The sequence below is a fragment of the Augochlora pura genome, chromosome 11 (genome assembly GCF_028453695.1).
Source record: "Augochlora pura isolate Apur16 chromosome 11, APUR_v2.2.1, whole genome shotgun sequence".
Lineage (NCBI taxonomy): Eukaryota > Metazoa > Arthropoda > Insecta > Hymenoptera > Halictidae > Augochlora > Augochlora pura.
In genome coordinates, this window is record NC_135782.1 from 7,404,218 (window position 1) to 7,419,993 (window position 15,776).

At 39.9% G+C, this 15,776-nt stretch overlaps 1 protein-coding gene across 4 annotated transcripts in view; it reads right to left on the reverse strand.

The window, feature by feature from the left end:
- The window catches only part of Rhogef3 (Rho guanine nucleotide exchange factor 3), a 149,725-nt gene that overhangs the window by 13,696 nt on the left and 120,253 nt on the right, over positions 1-15,776 (reverse strand). For 3 of the 4 annotated variants that reach the window (XM_078195130.1, XM_078195129.1, XM_078195128.1), the window contains exon 4: positions 14,103-14,230. In XM_078195130.1, coding sequence (XP_078051256.1) covers positions 14,103-14,230 — 128 coding nt within the window. Of the gene's footprint in view, positions 1-1,819; positions 2,712-14,102; positions 14,231-15,776 lie in introns of those variants that run through there. The other variant, XM_078195131.1, reaches the window with a different exon arrangement.

Consider the following 15,776-nt stretch of genomic DNA (forward strand, 5'->3'; position numbering starts at 1 on the left):
CTTGAATTATTTTACAACTCAGTCTTTACTTCCCAAGTGTAATACTTTCTTCCCGACCGTTTAATGTGCGAATAATTCCATACGACAAATAGTATTTTTAATCATTGTTGTTCCCGGGTCCACGGAAAAGAAGCTTAATAAGAAATTGCTCGAGACAATGCGAACGGTCCGTGTTCCAAGACAGCGTCGTTTGGTTCACGCCCAACTCGGTTTAATCGAGGCTCGATAAACGCGTTCGAGGAGCAGCGATCGATTCAATTATCCGTTTAATCAATGGACCATTGTGATCGCGCCGGTGGAAAATAATTTACGGGCCGCACGGAACTTAACACCGTTTCTTCATGCTGCGAGCCCGGCGGGAGGCTCGCCGTAAAATTGATAGATCACGAAGGTGCGCTCCGGGTACGCGCGGCAATTTACGTTACCTGGACTTTGTCAGCTGACTAGGCGACTGTCCGAGGATGCGTAACGGAAACGAGCCAGCCATGGGTCCGGCCGAGCGGTTCGCAAACGGAAACCCCGTGGTCTCGGAGCCCGATTTACGATTTCGTGACCTTCTGGGTTTATCGGAGACGGATCTCGCATTTTCGGGATTGCAGACTTTGCATTTGTGTGAACAGGAATTTGCATCTTTAGGCGAACTGTGATTGGTTCATCGATTAGAATTTGCACCAGATTGACAGTATTGTTAATGTTCGTTAATATTGATGATTTATTATATCTAGTAGTTTATTTGTGATCGCTGATCTACTTTAGATTTCTTTAAAGTCTATGTCAGATTATCCTAAAGTTTAATTCAACATTGAACATTTTAGTATTTTTATACCTATTTTTTATTGTATTTTCATATACTTGTGTTGTTTTAAACATAAGTGCCCAAAGGATTGTTAATATGATTGAAAACTGCTATTAAAGATAGTAAAATTAGCTGCTTGAGCGATCATTTCCCGATTTAGTATTTGTTTGCAGTATAAGTATCTAATAAAAAACTATACGTATCTAAAATAAAAATGGTATCAAACCTTTTTAATTTATACTATAAATATAAATTAATAAGATCTAATATCATTTTTATTTTCCTTCATAATTGAGTAAGATTTTAATATTGTATTTTTATACTGTAATATTATAACATTGCAATACTTTTCCATTACTATATCAAAGTATCTAAAATACGGTTTCTTAACTTCCAACTTCGTAAATATTTATTAATTTATTAACTGCTCCGAAGCAAACATTTTTAAAGAATTAAGAAGAAAACGAGAGAGCGATTAGAGCTGAGTAGTTAAGTAATCGAACGAAAACAACAAAATCAATTTTCACGAAACGTCTGCTATAAATGTAGTCCGTCGAACAATCCAGGCTTCCGAAGTTTCCTTAAATAAATCAATCCATAAAGAATCGAACTCGCCTTAAGAAAGTAACTTTTTCCCCCTGAAACTTCGATTCTCGGCACATCGATGCATCGAAGCGTAATTATTTTCCAGCCGAATCGAGCGCCGCGTTTCCGTTTCAGATTAATTGCACGCCGTCCGAATAAATTTCAGCAAATGTTTGTATTCTAATTAAAATCGATGTTATATCATCGGCAAGATATTTCGATTCGCACGCGAACTAATTTACGGATGATTCTTTCGCATCCGTTAATTCGTGGCCCGTGCGAAAAGCACGTTTCGCCAGGGCAAGCGAGAGAGCGATTAATTAAAGCATCGGGACCGGGTGCAACAGATGTTATGATTTTTCATTCGGCCGACAGCGTTTTCTCGTTCGCTCGTTCTCTCGAATTAACGCGAAAAAAGCACCGGGCTGCGTCACGTACCACATCATAGAGACGATTATAATAGAGCTTCTCTCCCCCGGAAGAGCTGTTATCCAACGCGGTTCGTTGTTGCTCGCTCGAACAACATTGCCGGCCACTCGGGATCCTTTCGTCCTGTTTCAATTCCTGAATCCCCGAATACTGGCCGAGCGAAACGCAACAATACACTGTTCCACGCGAACACACAAACGATCGTACACGAAGCACACACGCGCGACGCGACGAACAACGGAGCCGAGCGATTATTTCAATGAAAACATTTAGTTAAGGCTCGTTCCACGGCACGACGTCGATGGATTTAACGCGTCCCGATCCTCGAAATTACTATGCACACGAAGAACCACTTGCGGCCACTTCTAGACAGGAAATGCGTGGAGTGACGGTCCGCGGACGACTGAAACCTTCGGACGGCACACCAAACCGTGTCCATGTGTTTCCCGTCGTGTGTCGCCCGTGGTCTCACACAGACTTGTACGGAGCCACGCCGGCATAACGATATTCATGGAAATTCAACTGCATTAGAATTTATTCCACGATAAAGGCCCGCCACTTGTGCGCCCGAACCGAGGCACCGTCGTCACTTGTTGATCCAAGGAAACGATCACGTACACGCACCTTGCTTCCTCGACAACGCCGGAACGGAGCTAATCGACTGGCTCTACGAAATGAACTGTGGACACCCGGGTATACTCCGGGGACTTTGGAATTAAGACGTAACTCCGTCGGAAACGAGTAAAGTCATTTACGAAAGTAAATCGTGGGTCCAGCGATATGATGAGACTTCTTCATAGAAACCGAAAGCGAAGCATCAAAGTTCAACGAACACTTTCGAGATGAATCGCGCGATCAACGAACAGTTTTTACACGGATGCCGCGATTGAGACATTCGAGTCTTTAGCCTCCCCGTTCATGCATGCATTGCACTTACGAAGCGCGTTAAAATAAGAACACTAAAGTTCCCCCGAAACGACTCGTCGTCGAAAATAGACCGTGGATCACAGGACAAACTGTCTACAGAGCAAGCCGCGATTCACAGAACAAACTCAGAAGTTCACGTACACACGGGCATCGACGTTCCACTTTGCGCGGAAAAGTCCCGATCGGAGCAAACCCCCGGAAGCTCGAAACCTGCTCGAATCACCGCGGTGACTTTCGCCCAGCAACAGGAGTCACGAAGCACCGAAGTTCAAGGGCGGAAACGGGCGAAACACGTATCCCCCTTTGCGGCAACAAGCCGCGAAGAGTGGAGCGCGGAGTTTCGAGTGTCTGTTGGACGGGAATCAAAATTGAAACACAGGTTTTAAGGGCGGCGAGAGAATCGTCGACTGTGCAGCAGCCCGGAGTGTCGATGGGAAGTGTCCGGAGCCAGTCCGGTGCCCGCAATTCCAGGAAAAAGGAGAACCGTGCGAAAAGCCGTGGAAGAGGGCCACTCTCGAAAATAAGAAAATCAGCTGGAACCACTCTTCCACAGGAAGTGCATTGAACGGCGAGCTGCGGGCGACTGAAGGCACAACCGCACCGGCGAGATGTGCCACACACACACACAGACACACACACACTGGCCCACGCCGCCTCGCATGCTGCCAGGTGTGTGCGTGCACCGGGGTTTGTGTGCCAGTGCACCTCGTGAACTCTTCCGAGAACAGATTTCAAGGGTCGCTTCAGGTATAAACCGAGGGTTGCACGCCTCCCCTCCACCATCGCTGTTCCTTCTGTCGCCTCTTCTTTTTTTTTTCTCTTTCTTTCTATCTCTTTCCCTCCCTTTCTCTCCTCTCGTTCTCTCCTTTCACTGCGTTTCTACCCTCGTTTCCTCCTTCCTTCTCTCGTGGGCGGGAGAGGAGCGGCCAAGGAGAGCCGCCGGCCTCCACAAAAGGTACCATTTATCCATTGTAGTGACAGTGACCCGCTCTCCTCTCTCGTCGGCTCTCATTTAATCGCCGGAATTTTTATCCTCTCTCTCTCTCGTCCGTTTCCTCGGATCCTCCGCAGTACAAATTTGACACGGTGCAACTACCTCGCCTTCCGTCATTCTTGCTAATCCCCACGGCGCCGGCTTTCTCGCTTTCCTTTCGCTCTTCGCTCCGCTTCTTTTTTCACGTCTCCACGTTCCGCGCGGCGTTCGCCAACGCGTTTCGGCTTTGATATCGGCGGCTTCGATCTTCCGAAGCGGTTTCGAAGGGCTTTCTTTGCCGGAGATCGTTGATTATCCGTGTACTATGGCTGGAAAGCGTGAAGCTCGAATATCACCGACTAGCCGCACAGGTTGAAATAACCACTTTCGGTATTCAGGAGTCTTAGGTTCCGATGTTATCGTTTTACTTCCTGGGAAACTTTTCAGAAAAAAAACACACACAGATCTGACTACTTTGGGAGAAAGTGTTCAAGGGTGAATCGGTTAATTAAGAACACTTTGTGTGGAGAAGGTAGGAATTGGCGATTGTTATTCGTTGCAGTCGAAAATGTTGATCACTTCAGTCTGCAGCAATATTTATTTATTTGCAATTAAATTGTAGCTCTTCTTGCAAAATAAAAATTATCGAATTTAATTTTAAGGAATACGTATAAATTAGAGGAAAATAGCTTTTCCCTTTAACAATTGCAATAAGTTAAGAATCATGTAAAAAGGTCCTTAAATTTTCCCAATGGTATTTTACTCTTATATTTGACCTATTAATTTTTGTTATAAATGACGTGGAATATACAAGGCTTAGAATTTCTTCATCGACTACTATCTGCTCTGAGTCACATTATACTAATATCGTAGGAGATAATTTTGAATTTTAATGACACCTGACAAGAACTACGTACGTAAGTAAAACCGTTATCGAAGCTGGAAGGTCATAATGCGAGTTACCACGCGCAGTTCATTTCAGTTTTAATTACCAGTCGACCGGTGCAAATAATTTCAGTTCGAAATATTGTCTAAGAAAAAAAGAGGGTTTAGGAAAGGGATGGACCTTGGAGGGCGTAAAAAAGAAAAAGATTTTCAAGGTCCTCCAGGAATTGCCAGGTATCGTGATCGCTGGAACTAGAAGCCGACTGACTATTCTTGGCTTCGCAGCACCATTTATCTATTCAGTCCAATTTGTGCGCATGACCGTGAATCGATTGCATTGTGATCTTAATAAACCTAAGAGGTGCCTGCTAAAATGTTATTCTCGTCGCTCAACAATTGCTGATTGAAATAACAATTGTGATAAATGTGCAGCAATTTTACTTCGATAAATATTTATGTCGAAGTGACTGTAACATTATATGAATATTCAAATTTTAATTGTACATTGTTTGACGCTGATACAGTTTTAATTTTGCGAATAATTTTTCAGACGATAGAGTATGACTCACAAGAATCTATAATGCTTCGAATCTTTATGCATTTATGCAATTTTATGATACTATAATATTTTAGATTATTATAAATTTGTAGCATAATTTTATAATACTATAATTTTTTTTGTGTTACTATAAATTTACACTATGGAATTTTTATGTTACTATTCTACGCTATAAATTAACAAGGGCTAAAATTATTTTCATTTTCTTTCTACTTTTAGTAAACTTTTTCTACAGACTAATTTCTAAATTAACAAGATCTAATATCATTTGTTTTATATTCCTACAATGATTAATCTTTTCGTTGTTTTCTTTACTTAGCTATGGACCAACCATAAAATTGTAGGAATTCCCCATAAGATTTCTTCGGTTCAATAATTATTCATTTCAGGCGACATGCAACATGTTGCGTCCAACCCTTGGACAGTCTCGCCCAGACTATCCCCCGAAACTGTCGTTTTCCATATGTTGCCGAGACTAAACGCGAACCGTGAACCTACACGAGCGATTCACCATAAGCGTCTCCACGGACAAAGGGGCGTTCTCCCTATTCTTCGGACGGTACAAGTAACGAAATTCCTGAAGCATCCGAAAAATTCGAAGAATCGAGGAGGTTTGAAACGCGAGGTACGTTCACAGGGATGTGACGTAAATCGAGCGGGAGTTTTGTAGGCTTCCCGCGCGAATATTATATGTTTTACGATGGGAAGCTCGGTAACACCGGTCACGTTCGTAACATTATTATTTTTCATGGGGGTGCTAGTCTCTCGGCAAACTTCGCCACCGTTCCGCCCACGATTTATACTAACTACCGCGTCCGCGGCGGGACACGCGGCACGAGCGCGCCGTAACTCCTTCTTTTTATCGATTTGTGTACTGATCCGAGTGTGTTGGCTCGCGTGGGCGTTATAATTTCAGCTTTCGTGGGTATTACCGGAAAGTTCGAACGACCTTGGCGCACCAGCTTCGGGAAACCATTACTTGATCATTCTTAATTGATACACGCCGCTCGGCCGGCAGTTCCCGCGAATAAAATGGCCGCTCGCCGGCAAAAGTTCCGTTTCGCGATCGAGTTGGAGGCTAACGACACAAGGGCGTATTATCGTCTCAAGGTTTCCTTTGATCCAGCAGCTGGCCATTATTTCTTAAGTAATTATTCACGGGCGACGACGTCATAAAACATTTAACGAGCTTTCCTGATAATATAATCACTCAAGGCTGACCACTTGTTATTTAACCGCAACTACATATGTATTAGCTACTTTTGTACTTAGATAACATTCTAGTTTTTGTCATCGATTTTTAATTGTTAGAATAGGTGCAGACAGCAACTTTCTTCGCCTTTTTGGAAATTCTTAACTGCAACGAAAATACGCTGACATCAATTTTCAGTTGCAATAATCAGCTAATATCTTTTATTTTTAGTTTTCGAGAGATTTCATTTTGCTGAATAAATGTTCAATTTTTAAATTGTTTGCTGCTTTTTAAATCATTCTGTAGGTCTTTCCACATGAATCGGTATATTTGTTTGAACAGGATTTATTCTCGGTTTTTATTATCGGACTGCGCAAGCCAAAGTTTTATGCAAAAATTATTATATGTTGTTACGCTGTTTGTTATCTTCTCTTTATCGCAACATTTTCTACGATATTCAAGCTATATTCACAATTTTTTTCGTTTCAATACTATTCTCCATTCTCGAACAGCAGCTGCTTGAAAATTGATCTGATTAACCCTTTTTGATAATCGTGGGTTAACCCTTTGTCGGTCTTGCAAAGTTGAAATGGGTTCAAAAAATATGTACCTATCATTTTTCATTTTAATTATACTATTCTCATGCAAAAGAAGTGAATTCAAATAGTAAATGATTTCCTCATACTTATAAAAATTAAAAAATTATTCATAAATACATAAAATTCTTTTGAAGCTATATATTTAAGCATAAGCTCGTGACTATAATGAACTAAACTGGTAAGAGATTAAACAATGCTTAAAGAGGGTACCTTATAAAATTAACCCTCTGTAGCCAAAGCCATTTTATCTTTAAATCTATTCATCTATTCATTTAAATTATTTAATCTCCATCGTGTCAGACTTTTTAAATATAAACAAAAAATGACAATATCGAATGGTTTTTGGAACGTGATATAATAACTTTTCGCGATGCTTCAGAGTCACCACTCGAGCGCAGAGGGTTTATATTTCAGCCGGGTCACGGATTCGCAGTCGTCGTTGCATCGCTCCGAGCAGCTCGCGAAAAATTCTTCCCGGAAGGATAGTTTTCGGTATCCGGAAATTGAAGGGGTGGGGTCGATAAACAGAAACTCCTTCCACGCGATCGCGGGAAAGTAGGAAGTTCTCCGCGTCCGGCAGTTAGGGTAAAAAGTTTCTCGTACACATCGCCGGAGGAGCCTGGCATCCATACCGCTCTGGAGAATATTAAAAGATAATGCCTCCACTCCAGAAAGAACCACTCGAGAACTGTCTATCTCTTACGTGTCGAATTACCAAATACAGTATCCTCTGCACAACTGATCCAATTTCCGTCGAGCGACACTTATGGCAGGGTTTACTGCATATCTCTGTGGTGTACCGATCGCAGCGAACTCATTCTTTTAAATTTAAAAATCAATATGTTGTATTTTAGGTTCTTCAACGACGAAGCTTTTTATAAATGTCATTTTATAAAATTCGTGTCGTTTTTATGAGTATAATAGAGTTTCGAATAAATATATATTTAAAATAATTATCTCAATGTATTCTTCGAATTTAATATTCTATTCGAATAACGATTATTTATTACTGCTCGTAAATTATTCTAACTATTCTAATTATTCACTCAAATTCTTTATCATATAAACTCACAATCGAATAAATTCTGATATTAATTAAAGTGCTATTCGAATAAGATTTTATTAGATATTTACTTAATAATGTCGAATAAAGCTTTATTCGTCAGTCTTTATATTATTTATTAAAATAAAATTCTGTCCAACTCTGAATTAAAATAATACAATCATGATAAAAATACGATTTCAATTACTTGATGTCCGAAACTGAAATCAGCAAAATTGGAGGAGCAATCTTTCGTTTCGCCTGCATCAGCGTGAGAGTGCGATCGTGTCGCATCGACTACAAATATTTCATCAACGGTGACGGATTTTGACAGTTACGACAGAGATTATATTGTCAGCTACGAAGAGAATGTAATCTGAAAGAATAATTCAAAGCGCGTCTCTTCGAGCGCGTCCAGGACGAAAGTGGGACAGCCGAGAGCCGATTTTAGGTGATCACCGCCTAGATCACCGCGTCGCAAAGAGAAGAAGAAGGCTTAGAGTTTCAAAGGAAAATTTAAATCTCCCGGAAACAATCGCCGGAGACGTCAAACCGGAAACGTTGATCCACATTCGCGTATAGCCCCGGCGATTACGGAACTTTTAATTGGATTCTGCCGCGCGCAAGCCTTTTTTCTGTCCAGCTTCTTCTTTTCTTCTTCTTCTTCTTCTTTTTTCTCGTCCTCCTGTCTGTCGTCTCGAATCGAGGGTTTCAGACGTTGGAACAGCAAGCATCGACGACGAGGAGAACTTCGTGGCGTTAAACGGAGCGAAAACGGAGGTGAGGGAGGCTCGGCAGAGCCAGGAAACTTGCCGTTCTACGAAACTTCGGAATTAGAATAATGCCGTGCCACGTTCGACTGCCGAAACCAGCCGAGTTTCCCAGTGCCCGATAAAAATCGGGTGAAAAGGGAGGCACGGAGTGTCGTCTATTTTCAGAGTACTGCGCGCGTCCGTGCGAAATAATTGAACGATCTTCGGGTATTTTTGCGAGAAACGGTCCGACGTCTGGCAAATTATTCATTCAGGTAATGCCACTTCTTGCGGATAACGGTCGATCGGATTTGTTAACGTCACTGTTTAAAGAATTACTCGGACGTGGATTAAATACGTTCTTGTTCCGTCACACCGTTTAATACTTCATTATGAAGATGGCGAAATCGTCCTTAATTTTGTGCTGGTATTTTCGAAGTTATAAAAATGTTCAACCTCAATTGGAAGGAACGGGAATTAAATAAATAAATATATCTTAGTTTAGTAATTTCAATAAATCGTTTGAGGAAGGTAGCAATGTTCTTAATTCTTTTTAATAATTTAAGTACGTTAATACTATATTTACAGTCGATATTTAAGATTCCGTATTATCCACAAGCGTTGCAATTTACTTTATTAAATTTTTACCATTACCGTGTTAAAACGCACCGTCACAGTGTATAAAGATTTATTTAAAATATTGCTACATCTTGTTTCATTTAAACAATCGAATTATTTCAAAAGTTCTATCATTTTATATCTTTTATAACCTCGGTAGAATTACTTTGAAATCTTGCGAGAGCAAAGGGTTAACCTAAGCCGCCATATTAACACACAAGATCGTTTGCACAACATTCATTTACAAATGTTCTATCATTTTACATTTTCTACGACTTTCTTGGACGAACACGGACAATGTTCCGAGTGAAAAGAGTTAATTAACCATGACCTTTAAGTCGTTGAACGGGCGACAATGAATCCGGGTGGTATCGATAAATCGAAAGTACCTGGCTGCAGCCGTCGAAGATTTCTAAACGAAGCGATTAAATGGTACGCGAGCCGTGTTTACAATTAATAGAGAATGCGCCGCGGCGTCAAAGACGGAGGGAACTTCATGAAACACTAACGAGCGAGTCTCCTCCGTGCAGAGGTGAACCGGAAGCGAAGGGACGGTTACCGTGAAACTAAAGAGGATGTCGCGAGAGATTTTCTATTCACGTTGTAATTAGTGCAACGACCGGATGAATGTTCGTCCAGGTACAAAGTCGATGGAACCAAGAGAGAAAGAGAGAGAGAGAGCGAGAGAGAGACGGTCATTCGAAATAACGTCTTTATTCGTGCCTCGGCAAACAACCCCGGCTGCCGAGACACGCTCCGGCTCCGCGGGGGATCAGGAGGTCACGTTGGAAAGTCGTGAACCAGGAGGAAGCTCTTCAAACGAACCTGGACGCAATCAACCAGGAACCTTTGATCTATTCCCCGCTCTTCGATCTACCGTCTGTGTTTTTCGAACTATTTTTAGTCTAGCCACCAGTCCCGATAATACGTCAAAGAACGGATCCGTTCTTTCCGGCAAGACTTTGCCCGAATACTATCGTTCATAATTTCCATTTTTATTCAATACGCGACAGACACAGAAGCGAGTTTCGTGTTTTCACTAATTTCGTGGAAGAGGAAGCAGGTGTACTTTGTTTCTTTTACTAATATTTGGATCATTTTCGAAAGACGTCCGAGTGTTGCGTCGACGCGTCTGCTTGCTGGTACTGCCAGTCTGGCGTTGTCGTGGGCAACCATATTTGTAAAATATGCGATATATAATATTATAAATATAATTATTAATATATATAATTGAATATAATTATTTCCATAAATACTACTATAAAGCGCATTCATTGAAGTTCTAGATTGACTATTTAAAGATTGAAGAATCACCCTCGAAATACTTTAATATTTAAATCAAATTACTTAAAATAATAAAATGATTCTAAAGAAACTTTATAATCCATGGTACTAATTTTGATAACACCCCTTATAAAATTTTTCAAATAATATTAAAAAATAAACAAATACATTTAAAAAACGTCGACGCAAAAGACAGCATAATTTTTTTCAATAAAAAATGCCAAAAGTGCAGGAAAAAAGTATTTCGCGGTAGAAAATCCCTTTGATTGCGCCGGCTTTCACCTCCAACGAATGCTAGGTACCGCTTTTTCAATATTTGCCCGTGTCATATAGTTTTCGTTTTGTTGTGGGGCGCAAACACGGCTTCCTGAAACAGGAAAATCTTCGTGCAAAGCCCACGAGGCACGGAACAGACAGGTTTCATAACTTATCTCGGGCAGCCCAGGTGTTTGCACGACGAGACACGACGTCGGGAGTTTGAACCCGAGGGTAGGAAGGTGAACGCGCCACCCGAAAGATATTCCGAACCTTCTGGGCCACCGATGATGGGCCACGCGGTTGTTGGAACATATTCCGCCCCTCGGAGAACATTTGAATACGAGACCGTCATCAACGCTCTATTTTCTTCTCGTTCTTCATTCGACACCTCCTCGCCCCTCGTTACTCCTTTCATCGGCGCGTCGAATCAATTCGGCTAGATTATTGCATCAAAGTTTCAGACAATGGGTTGAAGAACGCGGGATAAAATCAGAGACTCGAGAATAAAATGGCGTAATTCTGATATTGTTCTCAGACATCATTTTGCGAGTCTTGGACGATAGTACATATGACAATAAATAATATATTATCGATCAGACCTGGGTAAAAATATTTGAAACAGTATTGGAAATTTTTAATGAAATATTCTTGTTTGTATGAAATAATATTTCAAAATTTATTTAACGTCACAGAGGTTAGTATATTGCAACTAGCTATTCATGATAAGAAAAATTATTAACTTCCTTAAAATGTATTAGATACAATTTTTGGGAGTAGTATTTTATGTATCTAAATTTGTATTAAGTATTTGAAGAAATTATGGACATGAATAGCATTGAAAAATGAAGTTTTTGTTATATATTCTCTTAATTGAAGAACGTAATTGGAACATATAATATCTGTTTGTTTTTAATAACGTATAAATCTCAAATGATACATATCACGAGTATTCAAGAGTTTCATTTTACACACAATAAAGAATATATTTATTTTAATTAAATGTATCAGGTTCATATCGCTAAATAAATATTTTAATCATTTTTCATATTTGTAAAATCAACAGAATATTTCAACATGTATTTAATTGAGTGCAGAGATAAATTACTATAAAGTATATGCAACAATTTTGAGAGAAGTAATATACTATAAATATTAGCGTTTCTTAGTTGTAATATATTTAGTCTTTTTCCAATTAACCTTCAATACCACGTTGCAACTGTGAAGCCACCATAATGTCTCGATGTTTTTTTATTTCATTTCATTTTTAGACACAATAGCGCATCTCGTTCTATTGTTTCGCTCGTCAATCTCATTGATGCCTTTGCAAAAGGAAGATTTCACAGTATCCAGAAACAGGAAATCGCTCTCATGTTCCAGCCTCGACGCACGTCATGCGTGTATGTGGCATAATTTATAACAAAAAGTCTTTATCAAAAGAGTATACCTTGCTGCTAAAGTTTATAATTGGTTGAGAATTAGATATTTCGCTCACGCATATAGAAAGCGTCAGAAAGTCTACTGTATTGTGATGCGCAACAATGTTCGACACCACTGACGTGAGAAACCGTTCAACATCGAGAGGAACAGTAGACGCCAATTTGGCTGTAGAATACTTTACACCCACCCGAGTGCTAAATTTTATCGTGTCGAAGAATTCGCGCACGTTCGTTGAAAAATCATAAAAGTTCTAATTTTAAAATGTATCGAGAACCACCTGGCGAAATTCGTAACACGGTCTTTTTTTAGTCGAATCAATATCGCGAAGTATACCGAAACGCGAAGTACGCTAAACGCAATAAAAAAAAAAAAAATAAAGCTTCGCGGAAAAACCAGAGGGACATGAGTAATAGCCCCGCGTTTATGAATACGCGTGTAATAATTCAAACCATTAATTAACATCCGAAGTACAGAACAAGACCCGTTAAACTGCGTAATGAAAACTTTCTAACGCTCCTGACTAACGCGTGGACTATAATAAGTGATATATATATACATATATATAGACGCGTACACGGATAACGATCCGAAAAAAGGCTTAAAGGAGCAGCTCTAATTAGATCGAGGGGGGAAAATTGTCTCGAATCTGTAATAAAGAAAGCACCGTTCCACCTGATATACTATTTCCGAGCGCAAGTCTTTCCTCGAAATGCAATCTTCGTAATGACATATCGGAAAGTAGATTTCGAGGGGGGGAATTATGCTGAAAGACGGAGCAGCCGAGTCGAGGAAAAAGGATTCGTGTGATCGAAAACCGACGGGGCCGACTTTTCACACGGGGGTTCTCTGGCCTGTCGATAAAATCACTCTGCCGCGATGGTTTCCGGTGCCCAACGAATTACTGTTACTCCAGAAAGCTTCCTTACACTGAATTTTTAATTTTCGATCAATCATGCTTGATTGAACGCGACCTCTGTTTTAAAATTTAACAAATTCGTTGCTTTTTATTTTTCAGTTCGTAAAGTTACGTTTGAACGTAATTAAATCTGAGTTCAACCCTTTGCGGTGTATTAAGTCAATATAATGGTGTTACGCTGGTTGGAATTAATATTTTTAACAGTAAGATATAATATGCTAGATTAAGAAGGAAAAACAAAAATTAATACTTTTTTAAAGTTGAGGTATATGTAACACGGTGATATGTGTTAATTTTACATAAAAATAAAAATATAGCTAAATTGCTTTGATGGCTGAAAGTAGAAATACGATCGCAAAGGGTTAAAGCAGTTCCACACAATTATTTAGCAGTTCCGACGGTTTGACAGTTCCACGACAATTACATCATGGATAAATGTAAGTGAACACTTTTCATTTAAAACAGAGTAACTTCTCTAAAATCGAAACAAACGATTTGCATTTTTCAAGATAATAGAAAATCTATTTTGCTAGATAATATATAGAAAAATGTTGCCAAAAAATTTCTAACATATTCAGATTCTTCGTGCTATAATTATTAAAGCGAAAATATTTTAAGGGCAATAAATTGGTAATCTATTTAATAGCGTGTATTTTGTACAAAAATCATGCATTATCGAGACAAATGTTTTTAAAAGGCAACAAAAATCGGTCGCGTTGGTATTGTCTAATTTGCCGGAAAATCTTGAACTATAGAAAGTACTATAGAACTACTAGAAAGTCTGTCATGTTAAATTGTGTTAGACTTTCCGGTGACACCGACTACTAAGGTTAATTGAAAAATCACTCACCCTTCCACATCGCGATCCAGAAGCGCCGGCGTGCTGGACGCTTTGATACGCCTCTGCGCTTTGCTCAGGCCAGGGATACGTCTTCTCTCCTTGCCAGGATACGCGGTGGAGCGTTGATCATGCAACGGCTGCAACGGAAACATAATCGGAATTATTTTACAAGCCGCCGTCGCCGGTATAATTGCGTGAATCCGTCGATCGGAATTGGCAGACTTAGAAACCTTCGGTCCCGTATAACCCTGTGCGCTGCACCGGCAAACCCCGCAAATCCGTTGATCTTTCCCATGATTCGACACGCACGAACGCTTTTGATCGCTCGTATATCTTTGCCCGCTTATCCGAAAGAATATGCAACAACAAATCGGTCGACCCAGTATCACGTTCGGGAACGATTTCGCAACCGGTGTGCTCGGTGCGCCTACCGGCTAAGATATCGTGTCTCTACTGTTGCACTTCGTTAAATGAACAGTTTTTTCATTTTAGCGCCATTTTATTGTGGTTGCGCATTCTGCGGGAGTTTGCGCCGTTCACAGGCTGAAATGGTTCGATCTACACTTCCGGAAACTTTTCAATTTAATGTTCGATTTAACGCCGTATGAAACATGGAATTTGATCTTGATTAAATATCACGTTCATGCGAGCGAGCGGCAATTAGACCAAGGGGAGATTTATACAAATTTTCGACATCAAGACTGGAATTACAAACCTAGTTAAAATTAGCAGTTATTATAGTTGATAATATAAAAATGTTTCTGTGATGAGTAAATTTCTTTAATGCAGCTATGTTATAATAGAAATAGTACGAAGTGTAAATAAATCTAATTTTGACGTTGTTATAAAGCAAATTGGTCGCGTTCAGGGCTCATTTCTTCTTTTAATAATTTTATGCGGTTATTGTATACTTAATATTAATTTATGTGGATGACAGTATACTCAAAGATTGATTAATGGTTCCATTAACACTCAGAAAATTTGGTAATTATCACTCAATTTTATAAATAGAATAATGAAACCGATTATTCTTGGTGTAATAATACATTTCATTTGATTACGTATTACAAAGCAATATTATTAAGTTTTGTTTGGATAATTCGATATTTTTTAAATTTACGTAAATCATATAATTAATATACGTGAATACATGTAATATTAATATAAATATTGCAGTTTTCATTTCGATGCACTAAGTGCACGAATAATTTTGCTGCTGAATTTTTTCGCTTTATATCCAAAAACCCCATAGCGTTAGGGCGTTGATGGGCACGCGGTAGATACAGTGTTAAAACGAATGTCGTATTTCGTGTCCAAGCGTAGTCTTTTCGCTCGTCGAGTGTAACGACCACAGATCTGTGCATCTTGTAACGATTCAGCCGTGGTCGCGCTGGCAGTTTCGCGTTGTCACACGGAAATGAAGAGGGTGCAAGTGGTGAGGTGCCACAATGGCCGATGGTATCTCCACGGCAGTCGCCTCCGTAGATACGACGTTTTGCTAATTAAGACTCACGGTTCGCGGAACGTCGCATGCCGCGCTATATTTCCATGTTTTAATAAAATTTACCACCGTCGTTCACGTTTCTGCTTGTCCGGTTTGAATTATTTCTGGGCGACAAGCTGTGCGCGGAAGCGGCCCGATTCAATTATTTTTCAAATATCGTTTATTCGATTCACGTTTTC